Source organism: Drosophila biarmipes, chromosome 2L (genome assembly GCF_025231255.1).
Source record: "Drosophila biarmipes strain raj3 chromosome 2L, RU_DBia_V1.1, whole genome shotgun sequence".
Classification (NCBI taxonomy): Eukaryota; Metazoa; Arthropoda; class Insecta; order Diptera; family Drosophilidae; genus Drosophila; species Drosophila biarmipes.
This window is the reverse complement of record NC_066612.1, coordinates 23,654,026-23,671,912: the sequence shown is the minus strand read 5'-3', so window position 1 is coordinate 23,671,912 and position 17,887 is coordinate 23,654,026. Positions and strand designations below refer to the sequence as shown.

Genomic DNA, 17,887 nt, shown 5'->3' with positions numbered 1-17,887 from the left:
AACGGAGCGCGCGCTTGTGACCAACCTCCTTCGTTCGAATGAGAATCGAGGAGGAGAGCACTTCAACTGTGAGTCTGGCATCAGTCATTTGCTCTGCTAATTTTTGCTTGAAGTGCAAACTTATTTTCTTATTTTCAGGGCTTAAGATACTAAAACTAAATAATTTTTTTTATCGTTTTACATTCAAAAACGATAAATTAAGAAGGTAATGTGCTAGAAATGTTATGTTCTTGTTTTTGTAACCTTTTATAGCCGTATCAACTTCAAGATTGACATTCGTAGCATGAATAATTACTTTAAAAAAACATTTTAAAATAAGATTTCTAGAAATATTTTGTAACTTGCTAAGGAAAAATGAAGTTTGAACATTTTACTTTAAGTAATACTACAAGTCTTTATACTTATTATTACTTTAGGTATTTTTTTATTTGTTTCAAGTTGTCCCTTGGCTACATGCAAAATTGGCTGTGAGAACACACTCGGCAATAGTTTTCTGATTGTTAAAAATATAGTTAACTTAAAATGTGGTATTTGTTCGATGTTTTCTTATATTTATTATGTCTTTGCTTAGCGCAGTCCAGCTTTTGGGGCATTATTATTAATAGTTTTCACTACATTTTGCTAATATCCGTCCCATATATAAATTCCATTGAGGCCTGAGACCACACTTAAGTTAATATTAAAGAAAAAATATAAAAAGTACATGTTTTAATATTTTTCTTGTTTTTTATAAGACGTTATGCATTCCTTAGCAGCTATGTCTAATTTATAAATAGCGCTTAAAAGTTTTTATATTTTTTGTTGATGTTTGAATGTCTTATGTTGATCGTGGTTGTTCCATATAACGCTACCCTTTCTCAATACATGCCGACATTCAAAACGAAATTTGTTAAAAAACATTTGATAAAAAAAAAAATAAAATATATTGTAAAAAACTAATATTATATATTAGCTTTATCTAATATTTCAATATACTATAAACAATTTTCAGAAATATTTACATATAGCTACAAACTGTTTATTTTGCGTCCCTATTAAAAAATATCTTGGAGGTTGCACTGCAGTTAAAATTATAAAGAAAATATATGAAATTTTGTTTATTAAGCAACCAACAGATTCATTAGCCCAGTTAATATTTTTTTATGCTGCATTTAGTATTTTTTTTTATTTTTTCTGTTTGAAAGTCTTGACCATCGGTACCGCACAGCAGCTGTCACATAAAAAACCCCGGGAACTCAAATCAAAAGACAATTTCCGACTACTATTACATTTTATCAAGGCAGTACAAATTGGAAAAATGAATTAACAATTATTCAATTCGCTTAAAAAAACGGGACGGAAAATAATTTTCTTTAATTTTATGTTAAAGCCTCCAGATAAAATTAGTATCCCATTGAATGTAATTTGTGGTCCTGAAAAGGACCGATTTGTACAAATTATGTAAGCGCACTGGCAGCCAGTTGAAGCCGTCTCGACTTAAGCACGCTCGCCGCGAATGCGACGGGCCAACTGGATGTCCTTGGGCATGATGGTGACACGCTTGGCATGAATGGCACACAAGTTGGTATCTTCAAAGAGGCCTACTAGATAGGCCTCGCTAGCTTCCTGCAGAGCCATCACCGCCGAGCTCTGGAATCGCAGGTCAGTCTTGAAGTCCTGAGCGATTTCACGCACCAGACGCTGGAAAGGCAGCTTGCGGATCAGCAGCTCGGTACTCTTCTGGTATCGACGGATCTCACGCAGGGCAACAGTTCCAGGGCGGTACCGATGAGGCTTCTTCACGCCTCCGGTGGCGGGAGCGCTCTTGCGAGCGGCCTTAGTAGCCAGTTGCTTACGTGGCGCCTTGCCACCAGTCGATTTGCGAGCGGTTTGCTTGGTACGGGCCATTTTCGAATTCACTGCTGTTCACGTTCACTTCACGTTTCAAAACACAATAAACGATAGCCGCATTTGCTACCTCCTTATATAGCAAAACGGGGAGGGTTGAAAAGAGAGGGAAGCAGAGTCCATCTCAGTTGTCGAGCGGAGAGCGAGACGAACATATCTTTCGGACTCGCTCGTGTTTCTGGGGGTTTAGGTATAAATATGAGCTCGTCGAAAATTTGGAAATAGTTCTTCAGTGACTTTCGTACCGTGCAGTGTGTTAACAGTAGAGAAGAGAAGTGAAATATGACTGGTCGTGGTAAAGGAGGCAAAGGCTTGGGAAAAGGAGGCGCCAAGCGTCATCGCAAAGTGCTGCGTGACAACATCCAGGGTATCACGAAGCCAGCTATCCGCCGTTTGGCTCGTCGTGGCGGTGTAAAACGCATCTCCGGACTTATATACGAGGAAACACGAGGCGTTCTGAAGGTGTTCTTGGAGAACGTTATCCGTGATGCCGTCACCTACACCGAACACGCCAAGAGGAAGACCGTCACCGCCATGGACGTTGTGTACGCACTGAAGAGGCAAGGCCGCACCCTGTACGGCTTCGGCGGTTAAAAAACTAGTACAGCTTGTACTTTTTCAGCAATCGGTCCTTTTCAGGACCACCATTTAAATTTCCAAAGGAGACACATTTTCCAATAATGCTTTGATTTGAAAGTTGATGCTTCATAAATAATATATGTTTATTGAACCAAAATGAAATTTGAAATGAAAGTAGTTCAGATAGATACACATCTATTTTGTACAGGCTGTGCCGCAGATACAGCATTGACGGAAATTCGCCATTTTGCGATGAACCTCTTAGGTCTTATTCTGTCCGACTGCTATAGGACCAACGCTTATACAAAATCGACATCAGTTTCCCACACGTCCTTATACTTATTGTTTTAATAATATGGTATTAGTATTGAAAATTCTTCAATTCTTTGGTAACACCTTGGTCGTCCTGAAAAGGACGGTTGGGTTTGTTTATGTTTGTTTATGTACAAGTATGTATCAAACGTTTAAGCCTTCTTCTCGGTCTTTTTGGGCAACAGAACAGCCTGTATGTTGGGCAACACTCCACCCTGGGCAATGGTGACGCCGGAGAGCAGCTTGTTCAACTCCTCGTCGTTGCGGATGGCCAGCTGCAGATGACGCGGGATAATCCTAGTCTTCTTGTTGTCACGAGCAGCATTTCCAGCCAACTCGAGAACCTCAGCGGCCAGATATTCTATCACAGCAGCCAGGTAAACTGGACGCCGGCACCAACTCGCTCGGCATAGTTGCCCTTGCGGAGCAGACGGTGAATACGGCCTACTGGGAACTGAAGACCGGCACGGTTGGAGCGGGACTTCGCCTTTCCCTTCACTTTGCCACCTTTTCCACGACCAGACATTTTGCTTTACGAGTATTTCACTTAGTTCACTTTACACACTGAAAACGAATGCTCGACGAGCCCCGGGTAGCCACTATTTATACTTTTCCGTCTGCCTGCGCGTTCAGTTAGGGGTGGGTGCCCCAGACCTGAAAACATGGCTCGAGAAAAAGTATAAAGTTGAACGCGCTTGGGCACCATTATGATCAGTGAGTTGTGTTTGTGAAATCATAAGTGAAGTGAATAATGCCGCCGAAAACTAGTGGAAAGGCAGCCAAGAAGGCTGGCAAAGCCCAGAAGAACATCACCAAGAGCGACAAGAAGAAGAAGCGCAAGAGGAAGGAGAGCTACGCCATCTACATTTACAAGGTCCTGAAGCAGGTCCACCCCGACACGGGCATTTCGTCGAAGGCGATGAGCATCATGAACAGCTTTGTGAATGATATCTTCGAACGCATTGCTGCCGAGGCTTCTCGTCTGGCTCACTACAACAAGCGCTCGACTATCACCAGTCGGGAGATCCAAACGGCTGTTCGCCTACTTCTGCCCGGAGAGTTGGCGAAGCACGCCGTCAGTGAGGGAACCAAGGCTGTCACCAAGTACACCAGCTCCAAGTAATTTTCTCCTGCTGCGTATGGGGAGGAAGATCCAAAAAGGCCCTTTTCAGGGCCACAACATATTTAACCAAAGAAACTAAATTTTCAGCTTGCCGTTTGCCAATAAAATGCGTGATAAAAATTCAATTTATGTTTTTTTCTGAAGAACTTTGGAGCCATATATACTTTCCATTTAGATACTCTGGTAAAGCAGCTAAAATTAATGCGGCTACAAGGGTACACTTATAATTATTTGTATTAAGACACAAGTTATGACATATTCTTATTACATATTTCTTTTTTAATCATAAACTAATCGAGTCCAATTAAATGTGGAAAAATGCGAATGTAAACGAACGTTGTAGCCCTGAAAAGGGCTTGTTTAAATTTCAGATTTCAAAATCTAAAATTACGATTGCGAGCATGTACCAGGTACTGTACTTTTTCACAATTTACTTCTTGGCAGCCGTAGTCTTGGCTTTCGGTTTCTTAGCGGTAGCAGGCGCCGCTGCTTTCTTCACCGCCTTTTTGGGCTTAGCAGAGGCCGCTGGCTTGGCCTTTGCTGCTTTTGCTGCCTTCGGCTTCACTGCGGTCGACTTGGCCTTCGCTGCTGCTGGCTTCGCCTTCACGGTTCCAGTTTTCTTTGCATCCTTGGCCTTCGCCTTCTCTGTTTTCTTCTTCTCTGCGGTCTTTTTGGTGGCCACAGCCTTCTTAGCCTTGGGCTTCTTGTCGGTAGCTGCGGCGGCAACTTTCTTGGCGGTGGCTCCGGTCTTTTTGACGGCTACCTTCTTGCTTTTCACCTTCTTCTCAGCAGACGCAGGCTTCGGCTTCGGATCCTTCTTGGCGGAGGCCGACAGTTTGAATGAACCAGACGCGCCTTTTCCCTTTGTTTGGATCAACTTTCCATTGACCACGGCAGATTTCAAGTATTTCTTTATGAATGGAGCCAGCTTCTGGGCATCGCATTTGTAGGTGGCGGTGATGTATTTCTTGATTGCCAGAAGAGATGAGCCACCTCGTTCCTTCAAATTCTTGATAGAAGCGTCCACCATTTGTTGAGTTGGCGGATGCGATGGCGGGGCAGCGGCCTTCTTTGCTTTTAAGGCAGCGGAACCAGATGCCTTTTTGGTGGCCAGCTTCTTCTCAACTGGCGCTGGGGGAGCAGCCACTGGGGAAGCGGACGTTGCAACTGCAGAATCAGACATTTTTTTTTTCACTAAACTACACTTTTTTGTATAGAAAACGGAGCGCGCGCTTGTGACCAACCTCCTTCGTTCGAATGAGAATCGAGGAGGAGAGCACTTCAACTGTGAGTCTGGCATCAGTCATTTGCTCTGCTAATTTTTGCTTGAAGTGCAAACTTATTTTCTTATTTTCAGGGCTTAAGATACTAAAACTAAATAATTTTTTTTATCGTTTTACATTCAAAAACGATAAATTAAGAAGGTAATGTGCTAGAAATGTTATGTTCTTGTTTTTGTAACCTTTTATAGCCGTATCAACTTCAAGATTGACATTCGTAGCATGAATAATTACTTTAAAAAAACATTTTAAAATAAGATTTCTAGAAATATTTTGTAACTTGCTAAGGAAAAATGAAGTTTGAACATTTTACTTTAAGTAATACTACAAGTCTTTATACTTATTATTACTTTAGGTATTTTTTTATTTGTTTCAAGTTGTCCCTTGGCTACATGCAAAATTGGCTGTGAGAACACACTCGGCAATAGTTTTCTGATTGTTAAAAATATAGTTAACTTAAAATGTGGTATTTGTTCGATGTTTTCTTATATTTATTATGTCTTTGCTTAGCGCAGTCCAGCTTTTGGGGCATTATTATTAATAGTTTTCACTACATTTTGCTAATATCCGTCCCATATATAAATTCCATTGAGGCCTGAGACCACACTTAAGTTAATATTAAAGAAAAAATATAAAAAGTACATGTTTTAATATTTTTCTTGTTTTTTATAAGACGTTATGCATTCCTTAGCAGCTATGTCTAATTTATAAATAGCGCTTAAAAGTTTTTATATTTTTTGTTGATGTTTGAATGTCTTATGTTGATCGTGGTTGTTCCATATAACGCTACCCTTTCTCAATACATGCCGACATTCAAAACGAAATTTGTTAAAAAACATTTGATAAAAAAAAAAATAAAATATATTGTAAAAAACTAATATTATATATTAGCTTTATCTAATATTTCAATATACTATAAACAATTTTCAGAAATATTTACATATAGCTACAAACTGTTTATTTTGCGTCCCTATTAAAAAATATCTTGGAGGTTGCACTGCAGTTAAAATTATAAAGAAAATATATGAAATTTTGTTTATTAAGCAACCAACAGATTCATTAGCCCAGTTAATATTTTTTTATGCTGCATTTAGTATTTTTTTTTATTTTTTCTGTTTGAAAGTCTTGACCATCGGTACCGCACAGCAGCTGTCACATAAAAAACCCCGGGAACTCAAATCAAAAGACAATTTCCGACTACTATTACATTTTATCAAGGCAGTACAAATTGGAAAAATGAATTAACAATTATTCAATTCGCTTAAAAAAACGGGACGGAAAATAATTTTCTTTAATTTTATGTTAAAGCCTCCAGATAAAATTAGTATCCCATTGAATGTAATTTGTGGTCCTGAAAAGGACCGATTTGTACAAATTATGTAAGCGCACTGGCAGCCAGTTGAAGCCGTCTCGACTTAAGCACGCTCGCCGCGAATGCGACGGGCCAACTGGATGTCCTTGGGCATGATGGTGACACGCTTGGCATGAATGGCACACAAGTTGGTATCTTCAAAGAGGCCTACTAGATAGGCCTCGCTAGCTTCCTGCAGAGCCATCACCGCCGAGCTCTGGAATCGCAGGTCAGTCTTGAAGTCCTGAGCGATTTCACGCACCAGACGCTGGAAAGGCAGCTTGCGGATCAGCAGCTCGGTACTCTTCTGGTATCGACGGATCTCACGCAGGGCAACAGTTCCAGGGCGGTACCGATGAGGCTTCTTCACGCCTCCGGTGGCGGGAGCGCTCTTGCGAGCGGCCTTAGTAGCCAGTTGCTTACGTGGCGCCTTGCCACCAGTCGATTTGCGAGCGGTTTGCTTGGTACGGGCCATTTTCGAATTCACTGCTGTTCACGTTCACTTCACGTTTCAAAACACAATAAACGATAGCCGCATTTGCTACCTCCTTATATAGCAAAACGGGGAGGGTTGAAAAGAGAGGGAAGCAGAGTCCATCTCAGTTGTCGAGCGGAGAGCGAGACGAACATATCTTTCGGACTCGCTCGTGTTTCTGGGGGTTTAGGTATAAATATGAGCTCGTCGAAAATTTGGAAATAGTTCTTCAGTGACTTTCGTACCGTGCAGTGTGTTAACAGTAGAGAAGAGAAGTGAAATATGACTGGTCGTGGTAAAGGAGGCAAAGGCTTGGGAAAAGGAGGCGCCAAGCGTCATCGCAAAGTGCTGCGTGACAACATCCAGGGTATCACGAAGCCAGCTATCCGCCGTTTGGCTCGTCGTGGCGGTGTAAAACGCATCTCCGGACTTATATACGAGGAAACACGAGGCGTTCTGAAGGTGTTCTTGGAGAACGTTATCCGTGATGCCGTCACCTACACCGAACACGCCAAGAGGAAGACCGTCACCGCCATGGACGTTGTGTACGCACTGAAGAGGCAAGGCCGCACCCTGTACGGCTTCGGCGGTTAAAAAACTAGTACAGCTTGTACTTTTTCAGCAATCGGTCCTTTTCAGGACCACCATTTAAATTTCCAAAGAGACACATTTTCCAATAATGCTTTGATTCGAAAGTTGATGCTTCATAAATAATATATGTTTATTGAACCAAAATGAAATTTGAAATGAAAGTGGTTCAGGTAGATACACATCTATTTTGTACAGGCTGTGCCGCAGATACAGCATTGACGGAAATTCGCCATTTTGCGATGAACCTCTTAGGTCTTATTCTGTCCGACTGCTATAGGACCAACGCTTATACAAAATCGACATCAGTTTCCCACACGTCCTTATACTTATTGTTTTAATAATATGGTATTAGTATTGAAAATTCTTCAATTCTTTGGTAACACCTTGGTCGTCCTGAAAAGGACGGTTGGGTTTGTTTATGTTTGTTTATGTACAAGTATGTATCAAACGTTTAAGCCTTCTTCTCGGTCTTTTTGGGCAACAGAACAGCCTGTATGTTGGGCAACACTCCACCCTGGGCAATGGTGACGCCGGAGAGCAGCTTGTTCAACTCCTCGTCGTTGCGGATGGCCAGCTGCAGATGACGCGGGATAATCCTAGTCTTCTTGTTGTCACGAGCAGCATTTCCAGCCAACTCGAGAACCTCAGCGGCCAGATATTCCATCACAGCAGCCAGGTAAACTGGAGCGCCGGCACCAACTCGCTCGGCATAGTTGCCCTTGCGGAGCAGACGGTGAATACGGCCTACTGGGAACTGAAGACCGGCACGGTTGGAGCGGGACTTCGCCTTTCCCTTCACTTTGCCACCTTTTCCACGACCAGGCATTTTGCTTTACGAGTATTTCACTTAGTTCACTTTACACACTAAAAACGAATGCTCGACGAGCCCCGGAAGTTGAACGCGCTTGGGCACCATTATGATCAGTGAGTTGTGTTTGTGAAATCATAAGTGAAGTGAATAATGCCGCCGAAAACTAGTGGAAAGGCAGCCAAGAAGGCTGGCAAAGCCCAGAAGAACATCACCAAGAGCGACAAGAAGAAGAAGCGCAAGAGGAAGGAGAGCTACGCCATCTACATTTACAAGGTCCTGAAGCAGGTCCACCCCGACACGGGCATTTCGTCGAAGGCGATGAGCATCATGAACAGCTTTGTGAATGATATCTTCGAACGCATTGCTGCCGAGGCTTCTCGTCTGGCTCACTACAACAAGCGCTCGACTATCACCAGTCGGGAGATCCAAACGGCTGTTCGCCTACTTCTGCCCGGAGAGTTGGCGAAGCACGCCGTCAGTGAGGGAACCAAGGCTGTCACCAAGTACACCAGCTCCAAGTAATTTTCTCCTGCTGCGTATGGGGAGGAAGATCCAAAAAGGCCCTTTTCAGGGCCACAACATATTTAACCAAAGAAACTAAATTTTCAGCTTGCCGTTTGCCAATAAAATGCGTGATAAAAATTCAATTTATGTTTTTTTCTGAAGAACTTTGGAGCCATATATACTTTCCATTTAGATACTCTGGTAAAGCAGCTAAAATTAATGCGGCTACAAGGGTACACTTATAATTATTTGTATTAAGACACAAGTTATGACATATTCTTATTACATATTTCTTTTTTAATCATAAACTAATCGAGTCCAATCAAATGTGGAAAAATGCGAATGGCCATAAAATAATCGGATAAGTGAATTGAAAGTTTCTTTCTTCTGTAAACGAACGTTGTAGCCCTGAAAAGGGCTTGTTTAAATTTCAGATTTCAAAATCTAAAATTACGATTGCGAGCATGTACCAGGTACTGTACTTTTTCACAATTTACTTCTTGGCAGCCGTAGTCTTGGCTTTCGGTTTCTTAGCGGTAGCAGGCGCCGCTGCTTTCTTCACCGCCTTTTTGGGCTTAGCAGAGGCCGCTGGCTTGGCCTTTGCTGCTTTTGCTGCCTTCGGCTTCACTGCGGTCGACTTGGCCTTCGCTGCTGCTGGCTTCGCCTTCACGGTTCCAGTTTTCTTTGCATCCTTGGCCTTCGCCTTCTCTGTTTTCTTCTTCTCTGCGGTCTTTTTGGTGGCCACAGCCTTCTTAGCCTTGGGCTTCTTGTCGGTAGCTGCGGCGGCAACTTTCTTGGCGGTGGCTCCGGTCTTTTTGACGGCTACCTTCTTGCTTTTCACCTTCTTCTCAGCAGACGCAGGCTTCGGCTTCGGATCCTTCTTGGCGGAGGCCGACAGTTTGAATGAACCAGACGCGCCTTTTCCCTTTGTTTGGATCAACTTTCCATTGACCACGGCAGATTTCAAGTATTTCTTTATGAATGGAGCCAGCTTCTGGGCATCGCATTTGTAGGTGGCGGTGATGTATTTCTTGATTGCCAGAAGAGATGAGCCACCTCGTTCCTTCAAATTCTTAATAGAAGCGTCCACCATTTGTTGAGTTGGCGGATGCGATGGCGGGGCAGCGGCCTTCTTTGCTTTTAAGGCAGCGGAACCAGATGCCTTTTTGGTGGCCAGCTTCTTCTCAACTGGCGCTGGGGGAGCAGCCACTGGGGAAGCGGACGTTGCAACTGCAGAATCAGACATTTTTTTTCACTAAACTACACTTTTTTGTATAGAAAACGGAGCGCGCGCTTGTGACCAACCTCCTTCATTCGAATGAGAATCGAGGAGGAGAGCACTTCAACTGTGAGTCTGGCATCAGTCATTTGCTCTGCTAATTTTTGCTTGAAGTGCAAACTTATTTTCTTATTTTCAGGGCTTAAGATACTAAAACTAAATAATTTTTTTATCGTTTTACATTCAAAAACGATAAATTAAGAAGGTAATGTGCTAGAAATGTTATGTTCTTGTTTTTGTAACCTTTTATAGCCGTATCAACTTCAAGATTGACATTCGTAACATGAATAATTACTTTAAAAAAACATTTTAAAATAAGATTTCTAGAAATATTTTGTAACTTGCTAAGGAAAAATGAAGTTTGAACATTTTACTTTAAGTAATACTACAAGTCTTTATACTTATTATTACTTGAGGTATTTTTTTATTTGTTTCAAGTTGTCCCTTGGCTACATGCAAAATTGGCTGTGAGAACACACTCGGCAATAGTTTTCTGATTGTTAAAAATATAGTTAACTTAAAATGTGGTATTTGTTCGATGTTTTCTTATATTTATTATGTCTTTGCTTAGCGCAGTCCAGCTTTTGGGGCATTATTATTAATAGTTTTCACTACATTTTGCTAATATCCGTCCCATATATAAATTCCATTGAGGCCTGAGACCACACTTAAGTTAATATTAAAGAAAAAATATAAAAAGTACATGTTTTAATATTTTTCTTGTTTTTTATAAGACATATGCATTCCTTAGCAGCTATGTCTAATTTATAAATAGCGCTCAAAAGTTTTTATATTTTTTGTTGATGTTTGAATGTCTTATGTTGATCGTGGTTGTTCCATATAACGCTACCCTTTCTCAATACATGCCGACATTCAAAACGAAATTTGTTAAAAAACATTTGATAAAAAAAAAAAATAAAATATATTGTAAAAAACTAATATTATATATTAGCTTTATCTAATATTTCAATATACTATAAACAATTTTCAGAAATATTTACATATAGCTACAAACTGTTTATTTTGCGTCCCTATTAAAAAATATCTTGGAGGTTGCACTGCAGTTAAAATTATAAAGAAAATATATGAAATTTTGTTTATTAAACAACCAACAGATTCATTAGCCCAGTTAATATTTTTTTATGCTGCATTTAGTATTTTTTTTATTTTTTCTGTTTGAAAGTCTTGACCATCGGTACCGCACAGCAGCTGTCACATAAAAAACCCCGGGAACTCAAATCAAAAGACAATTTCCGACTACTATTAAATTTTATCAAGGCAGTACAAATTGGAAAAATGAATTAACAATTATTCAATTCGCTTAAAAAAACGGGACGGAAAATAATTTTCTTTAATTTTATGTTAAAGCCTCCAAATTAGTATCCCATTGAATGTAATTTGTGGTCCTGAAAAGGACCGATTTGTACAAATTATGTAAGCGCACTGGCAGCCAGTTGAAGCCGTCTCGACTTAAGCACGCTCGCCGCGAATGCGACGGGCCAACTGGATGTCCTTGGGCATGATGGTGACACGCTTGGCATGAATGGCACACAAGTTGGTATCTTCAAAGAGGCCTACTAGATAGGCCTCGCTAGCTTCCTGCAGAGCCATCACCGCCGAGCTCTGGAATCGCAGGTCAGTCTTGAAGTCCTGAGCGATTTCACGCACCAGACGCTGGAAAGGCAGCTTGCGGATCAGCAGCTCGGTACTCTTCTGGTATCGACGGATCTCACGCAGGGCAACAGTTCCAGGGCGGTACCGATGAGGCTTCTTCACGCCTCCGGTGGCGGGAGCGCTCTTGCGAGCGGCCTTAGTAGCCAGTTGCTTACGTGGCGCCTTGCCACCAGTCGATTTGCGAGCGGTTTGCTTGGTACGGGCCATTTTCGAATTCACTGCTGTTCACGTTCACTTCACGTTTCAAAACACAATAAACGATAGCCGCATTTGCTACCTCCTTATATAGCAAAACGGGGAGGGTTGAAAAGAGAGGGAAGCAGAGTCCATCTCAGTTGTCGAGCGGAGAGCGAGACGAACATATCTTTCGGACTCGCTCGTGTTTCTGGGGGTTTAGGTATAAATATGAGCTCGTCGAAAATTTGGAAATAGTTCTTCAGTGACTTTCGTACCGTGCAGTGTGTTAACAGTAGAGAAGAGAAGTGAAATATGACTGGTCGTGGTAAAGGAGGCAAAGGCTTGGGAAAAGGAGGCGCCAAGCGTCACCGCAAAGTGCTGCGTGACAACATCCAGGGTATCACGAAGCCAGCTATCCGCCGTTTGGCTCGTCGTGGCGGTGTAAAACGCATCTCCGGACTTATATACGAGGAAACACGAGGCGTTCTGAAGGTGTTCTTGGAGAACGTTATCCGTGATGCCGTCACCTACACCGAACACGCCAAGAGGAAGACCGTCACCGCCATGGACGTTGTGTACGCACTGAAGAGGCAAGGCCGCACCCTGTACGGCTTCGGCGGTTAAAAAACTAGTACAGCTTGTACTTTTTCAGCAATCGGTCCTTTTCAGGACCACCATTTAAATTTTCAAAGAGACACATTTTCCAATAATGCTTTGATTCGAAAGTTGATGCTTCATAAATAATATATGTTTATTGAACCAAAATGAAATTTGAAATGAAAGTGGTTCAGGTAGATACACATCTATTTTGTACAGGCTGTGCCTCAGATACAGCATTGACGGAAATTCGCCATTTTGCGATGAACCTCTTACGTCTTATTTCTGGCCGACTGCTATAGGACCAACGCTTATACAAAATCGACATCTGTTTCCCACACGTCCTTATACTTATTGTTTTAATAATATGGTATTAGTATTGAAAATTCTTCAATTCTTTGGTAACACCTTGGTCGTCCTGAAAAGGACGGTTGGGTTTGTTTTTTATGTACAAGTATGTATCAAACGTTTAAGCCTTCTTCTCGGTCTTTTTGGGCAACAGAACAGCCTGTATGTTGGGCAACACTCCACCCTGGGCAATGGTGACGCCGGAGAGCAGCTTGTTCAACTCCTCGTCGTTGCGGATGGCCAGCTGCAGATGACGCGGGATAATCCTAGTCTTCTTGTTGTCACGAGCAGCATTGCCAGCCAACTCGAGAACCTCAGCGGCCAGATATTCCATCACAGCAGCCAGGTAAACTGGAGCGCCGGCACCAACTCGCTCGGCATAGTTGCCCTTGCGGAGCAGACGGTGAATACGGCCCACTGGGAACTGAAGACCGGCACGGTTGGAGCGGGACTTCGCCTTTCCCTTCACTTTGCCACCTTTTCCACGACCAGACATTTTGCTTTACGGGTATTTCACTTAGTTCACTTTACACACTAAAAACGAATGCTCGACGAGCCCCGGGTAGCCACATATTTATACTTTTCCGTCTGCCTGCGCGTTCAGTTAGGGGTGGGTGCCCCAGACCTGAAAACATGGCTCGAGAAAAAGTATAAAGTTGAACGCGCTTGGGCACCATTATGATCAGTGAGTTGTGTTTGTGAAATCATAAGTGAAGTGAATAATGCCGCCGAAAACTAGTGGAAAGGCAGCCAAGAAGGCTGGCAAAGCCCAGAAGAACATCACCAAGAGCGACAAGAAGAAGAAGCGCAAGAGGAAGGAGAGCTACGCCATCTACATTTACAAGGTCCTGAAGCAGGTCCACCCCGACACGGGCATTTCGTCGAAGGCGATGAGCATCATGAACAGCTTTGTGAATGATATCTTCGAACGCATTGCTGCCGAGGCTTCTCGTCTGGCTCACTACAACAAGCGCTCGACTATCACCAGTCGGGAGATCCAAACGGCTGTTCGCCTACTTCTGCCCGGAGAGTTGGCGAAGCACGCCGTCAGTGAGGGAACCAAGGCTGTCACCAAGTACACCAGCTCCAAGTAATTTTCTCCTGCTGCGTATGGGGAGGAAGATCCAAAAAGGCCCTTTTCAGGGCCACAACATATTTAACCAAAGAAACTAAATTTTCAGCTTGCCGTTTGCCAATAAAATGCGTGATAAAAATTCAATTTATGTTTTTTTCTGAAGAACTTTGGAGCCATATATACTTTCCATTTAGATACTCTGGTAAAGCAGCTAAAATTAATGCGGCTACAAGGGTACACTTATAATTATTTGTATTAAGACACAAGTTATGACATATTCTTATTACATATTTCTTTTTTAATCATAAACTAATCGAGTCCAATCAAATGTGGAAAAATGCGAATGGCCATAAAATAATCGGATAAGTGAATTGAAAGTTTCTTTCTCCTGTAAACGAACGTTGTAGCCCTGAAAAGGGCTTGTTTAAATTTCAGATTTCAAAATCTAAAATTACGATTGCGAGCATGTACCAGGTACTGTACTTTTTCACAATTTACTTCTTGGCAGCCGTAGTCTTGGCTTTCGGTTTCTTAGCGGTAGCAGGCGCCGCTGCTTTCTTCACCGCCTTTTTGGGCTTAGCAGAGGCCGCTGGCTTGGCCTTTGCTGCTTTTGCTGCCTTCGGCTTCACTGCGGTCGACTTGGCCTTCGCTGCTGCTGGCTTCGCCTTCACGGTTCCAGTTTTCTTTGCATCCTTGGCCTTCGCCTTCTCTGTTTTCTTCTTCTCTGCGGTCTTTTTGGTGGCCACAGCCTTCTTAGCCTTGGGCTTCTTGTCGGTAGCTGCGGCGGCAACTTTCTTGGCGGTGGCTCCGGTCTTTTTGACGGCTACCTTCTTGCTTTTCACCTTCTTCTCAGCAGACGCAGGCTTCGGCTTCGGATCCTTCTTGGCGGAGGCCGACAGTTTGAATGAACCAGACGCGCCTTTTCCCTTTGTTTGGATCAACTTTCCATTGACCACGGCAGATTTCAAGTATTTCTTTATGAATGGAGCCAGCTTCTGGGCATCGCATTTGTAGGTGGCGGTGATGTATTTCTTGATTGCCAGAAGAGATGAGCCACCTCGTTCCTTCAAATTCTTGATAGAAGCGTCCACCATTTGTTGAGTTGGCGGATGCGATGGCGGGGCAGCGGCCTTCTTTGCTTTTAAGGCAGCGGAACTAGATGCCTTTTTGGTGGCCAGCTTCTTCTCAACTGGCGCTGGGGGAGCAGCCACTGGGGAAGCGGACGTTGCAACTGCAGAATCAGACATTTTTTTTCACTAAACTACACTTTTTTGTATAGAAAACGGAGCGCGCGCTTGTGACCAACCTCCTTCGTTCGAATGAGAATCGAGGAGGAGAGCACTTCAACTGTGAGTCTGGCATCAGTCATTTGCTCTGCTAATTTTTGCTTGAAGTGCAAACTTATTTTCTTATTTTCAGGGCTTAAGATACTAAAACTAAATAATTTTTTTATCGTTTTACATTCAAAAACGATAAATTAAGAAGGTAATGTGCTAGAAATGTTATGTTCTTGTTTTTGTAACCTTTTATAGCCGTATCAACTTCAAGATTGACATTCGTAACATGAATAATTACTTTAAAAAAACATTTTAAAATAAGATTTCTAGAAATATTTTGTAACTTGCTAAGGAAAAATGAAGTTTGAACATTTTACTTTAAGTAATACTACAAGTCTTTATACTTATTATTACTTGAGGTATTTTTTTATTTGTTTCAAGTTGTCCCTTGGCTACATGCAAAATTGGCTGTGAGAACACACTCGGCAATAGTTTTCTGATTGTTAAAAATATAGTTAACTTAAAATGTGGTATTTGTTCGATGTTTTCTTATATTTATTATGTCTTTGCTTAGCGCAGTCCAGCTTTTGGGGCATTATTATTAATAGTTTTCACTACATTTTGCTAATATCCGTCCCATATATAAATTCCATTGAGGCCTGAGACCACACTTAAGTTAATATTAAAGAAAAAATATAAAAAGTACATGTTTTAATATTTTTCTTGTTTTTTATAAGACGTTATGCATTCCTTAGCAGCTATGTCTAATTTATAAATAGCGCTTAAAAGTTTTTATATTTTTTGTTGATGTTTGAATGTCTTATGTTGATCGTGGTTGTTCCATATAACGCTACCCTTTCTCAATACATGCCGACATTCAAAACGAAATTTGTTAAAAAACATTTGATAAAAAAAAAAATAAAATATATTGTAAAAAACTAATATTATATATTAGCTTTATCTAATATTTCAATATACTATAAACAATTTTCAGAAATATTTACATATAGCTACAAACTGTTTATTTTGCGTCCCTATTAAAAAATATCTTGGAGGTTGCACTGCAGTTAAAATTATAAAGAAAATATATGAAATTTTGTTTATTAAGCAACCAACAGATTCATTAGCCCAGTTAATATTTTTTTATGCTGCATTTAGTATTTTTTTTTATTTTTTCTGTTTGAAAGTCTTGACCATCGGTACCGCACAGCAGCTGTCACATAAAAAACCCCGGGAACTCAAATCAAAAGACAATTTCCGACTACTATTAAATTTTATCAAGGCAGTACAAATTGGAAAAATGAATTAACAATTATTCAATTCGCTTAAAAAAACGGGACGGAAAATAATTTTCTTTAATTTTATGTTAAAGCCTCCAAATTAGTATCCCATTGAATGTAATTTGTGGTCCTGAAAAGGACCGATTTGTACAAATTATGTAAGCGCACTGGCAGCCAGTTGAAGCCGTCTCGACTTAAGCACGCTCGCCGCGAATGCGACGGGCCAACTGGATGTCCTTGGGCATGATGGTGACACGCTTGGCATGAATGGCACACAAGTTGGTATCTTCAAAGAGGCCTACTAGATAGGCCTCGCTAGCTTCCTGCAGAGCCATCACCGCCGAGCTCTGGAATCGCAGGTCAGTCTTGAAGTCCTGAGCGATTTCACGCACCAGACGCTGGAAAGGCAGCTTGCGGATCAGCAGCTCGGTACTCTTCTGGTATCGACGGATCTCACGCAGGGCAACAGTTCCAGGGCGGTACCGATGAGGCTTCTTCACGCCTCCGGTGGCGGGAGCGCTCTTGCGAGCGGCCTTAGTAGCCAGTTGCTTACGTGGCGCCTTGCCACCAGTCGATTTGCGAGCGGTTTGCTTGGTACGGGCCATTTTCGAATTCACTGCTGTTCACGTTCACTTCACGTTTCAAAACACAATAAACGATAGCCGCATTTGCTACCTCCTTATATAGCAAAACGGGGAGGGTTGAAAAGAGAGGGAAGCAGAGTCCATCTCAGTTGTCGAGCGGAGAGCGAGACGAACATATCTTTCGGACTCGCTCGTGTTTCTGGGGGTTTAGGTATAAATATGAGCTCGTCGAAAATTTGGAAATAGTTCTTCAGTGACTTTCGTACCGTGCAGTGTGTTAACAGTAGAGAAGAGAAGTGAAATATGACTGGTCGTGGTAAAGGAGGCAAAGGCTTGGGAAAAGGAGGCGCCAAGCGTCACCGCAAAGTGCTGCGTGACAACATCCAGGGTATCACGAAGCCAGCTATCCGCCGTTTGGCTCGTCGTGGCGGTGTAAAACGCATCTCCGGACTTATATACGAGGAAACACGAGGCGTTCTGAAGGTGTTCTTGGAGAACGTAATCCGTGATGCCGTCACCTACACCGAACACGCCAAGAGGAAGACCGTCACCGCCATGGACGTTGTGTACGCACTGAAGAGGCAAGGCCGCACCCTGTACGGCTTCGGCGGTTAAAAAACTAGTACAGCTTGTACTTTTTCAGCAATCGGTCCTTTTCAGGACCACCATTTAAATTTCCAAAG

At 42.2% G+C, this 17,887-nt stretch overlaps 2 protein-coding genes across 2 annotated transcripts; both read right to left on the bottom strand.

Annotated features, from left to right (window-relative positions):
• Positions 1 to 1,410: 1,410 nt before the first annotated feature.
• On the bottom strand, positions 1,411 to 7,074 carry LOC127010659 (uncharacterized). The gene is given in 2 exon segments (XM_050885052.1): positions 1,411 to 1,893; positions 6,597 to 7,074. Coding segments are annotated over 2 exon segments (828 nt in total). The 5' UTR covers positions 7,008 to 7,074; the 3' UTR covers positions 1,411 to 1,476.
• A 4,522-nt stretch (positions 7,075 to 11,596) lies between these two features.
• Positions 11,597 to 17,292, bottom strand: LOC127010658 (uncharacterized). Its single transcript, XM_050885051.1, is given in 2 exon segments — positions 11,597 to 12,079; positions 16,815 to 17,292. Coding segments are annotated over 2 exon segments (828 nt in total). The 5' UTR covers positions 17,226 to 17,292; the 3' UTR covers positions 11,597 to 11,662.
• Positions 17,293 to 17,887: the final 595 nt, after the last annotated feature.